The sequence below is a fragment of the Macrobrachium nipponense genome, chromosome 1, assembly GCF_015104395.2.
Source record: "Macrobrachium nipponense isolate FS-2020 chromosome 1, ASM1510439v2, whole genome shotgun sequence".
NCBI classification, from domain to species: domain Eukaryota; kingdom Metazoa; phylum Arthropoda; class Malacostraca; order Decapoda; family Palaemonidae; genus Macrobrachium; species Macrobrachium nipponense.
This window is the reverse complement of record NC_087200.1, coordinates 64,736,668-64,738,273: the sequence shown is the minus strand read 5'-3', so window position 1 is coordinate 64,738,273 and position 1,606 is coordinate 64,736,668. Positions and strand designations below refer to the sequence as shown.

The 1,606-nt window shown below is 36.4% G+C and overlaps 1 protein-coding gene across 1 annotated transcript; it reads left to right on the top strand.

Moving 5' to 3' along the window:
* Window positions 1–296: 296 nt before the first annotated feature.
* LOC135218803 (general transcription factor II-I repeat domain-containing protein 2B-like) lies at window positions 297–1,298 on the top strand. Its single transcript, XM_064255252.1, has one exon. It carries the CDS (start codon window positions 297–299, stop codon window positions 1,296–1,298), a length of 1,002 nt encoding a protein of 333 aa, XP_064111322.1.
* The last annotated feature ends 308 nt before the right edge of the window (window positions 1,299–1,606 follow it).

The following is a 1,606-nucleotide window of genomic DNA, read 5'->3' as shown; positions in this document are numbered from 1 at the left end:
ATTGTTGATTTGTCGGGTGATATAGTAGACCAGTTGAAGGAGAAAAGTAAAACAATTTGTGTACTTCTCCCTAGCCACTGATGAATCTACTGATGTTACATCTACGGCTCAGCTACTTGTATTTGTACGTGGTGTGACAGAGGACTTTTCTATTCATGAGGAACTCGTAGGGCTCAGTTCATTGAAGGGGCAGACAACTGGTAGTGATTTACTTAATGGACTTTTAGAACAAATTTCAGTAATTGAGTTAGATTTGGACAAGTTTAGTAGGAATATCAACTGATGGGGCTCCTGCAATGATAGGCAAGCAGAATGGATTGGTGCAGCTATTGATTAAACACCTTGGAGAGCGAAAATATGAACTGAAACAATTTCATTGCATAATACATCAACAAAATTTGTGTGGAAAAGAACTGGACTTTGATCATGTAATGAAAGTTGTAGTTTCTACAGTCAATTTTATCAAGTCACGCTCAGCTTTGCATCACCGGCAATTCAAGCAATTTCTTGATGAAATTGAAGCAGAATATGGCGATTTAGTGTTTTTCACTCAAGTAAGGTGGTTAAGCAGGGGAAATACGCTGAAAAGATTTATCAGTTTTCTGGATGAAATTGAGATATTTCTTAATGAAAAGAATAAGATGGTACCAGAACTTACAAATGCTGACTGGCTTTGTGATTTGTCATTTCTTGTAGATCTCACAAGTCATTTAAATAACTTGAATCATAAACTTCAAGGGAATAACCAACTTATTTCTCAGTTACAGATAGTTAAAGGAGAGTTAGGACACTTCCCAAATTACAAACTTATGTGTGAGAAACACAAAGTATGCAATAGACATGAATATTATGCAGCAAAATTAGGAAAACTTTTGGAGGCCTTTGAGAGCCGATTTGAGGACCTAAAGAAAGAAGCCAATGATTTGAAGTTGTTCAGCAACCCCTTTTCTGTATCTCCTGATGAAGTAGAATTCGAAGCACAAATCGAACTGATTGATCTTCAGAATAATGACAGCCTTCGTACCGAGTATAATGAAGGGGACTTGCTCAAATTTTATAATTGCTTGGCCAAAGATCAGTTTCCTTATTTGAGAAACAAAGCTGCTATTTATGCAAGCTTATTTGGCTCTACCTACATATGTGAACAAACATTTAGTCTGCTCAACCAGACCAAGTCAAATATTCGTAGCAGGCTAAGTGATCAAAATCTGCACTCTGTTTTAAGACTGGCAACCACAAATTTCCATCCTAACATAAAAAAACTTGTACATGAATCTCAGTGTCAAAAATCTCATTAAAACAAAACAGGTGAGCAACTGTGTTTTTTTATCTTTAAACATTCTACAAACTATTTATCATTTCATGTAAAATCTAGTCTAGTGGCCCTCGACTAGATATATGTTTGATGATGTGGCCCGAGTAGCTCAAAAGGTTGTGCACCCCTCTATACTCTGTTTTTTCCATCTGTCCATCCACCTGTGGTGTTTGCGCATGGTAACACTGCATCCCGGGCTGTAAATAATATCCTATTTCGAATATTAACGGTGTAATTCACATACAGTAAATTATTAAAACACTATTCAGTTGCAAATGTATACCCAGATAT

Excerpts from the sequence above, each read along its gene's own strand:
- LOC135218803 (XM_064255252.1), top strand. The coding sequence starts at position 297 with ATGATAGGCAAGCAGAATGGATTGGTGCAGCTATTGATTAAACACCTT.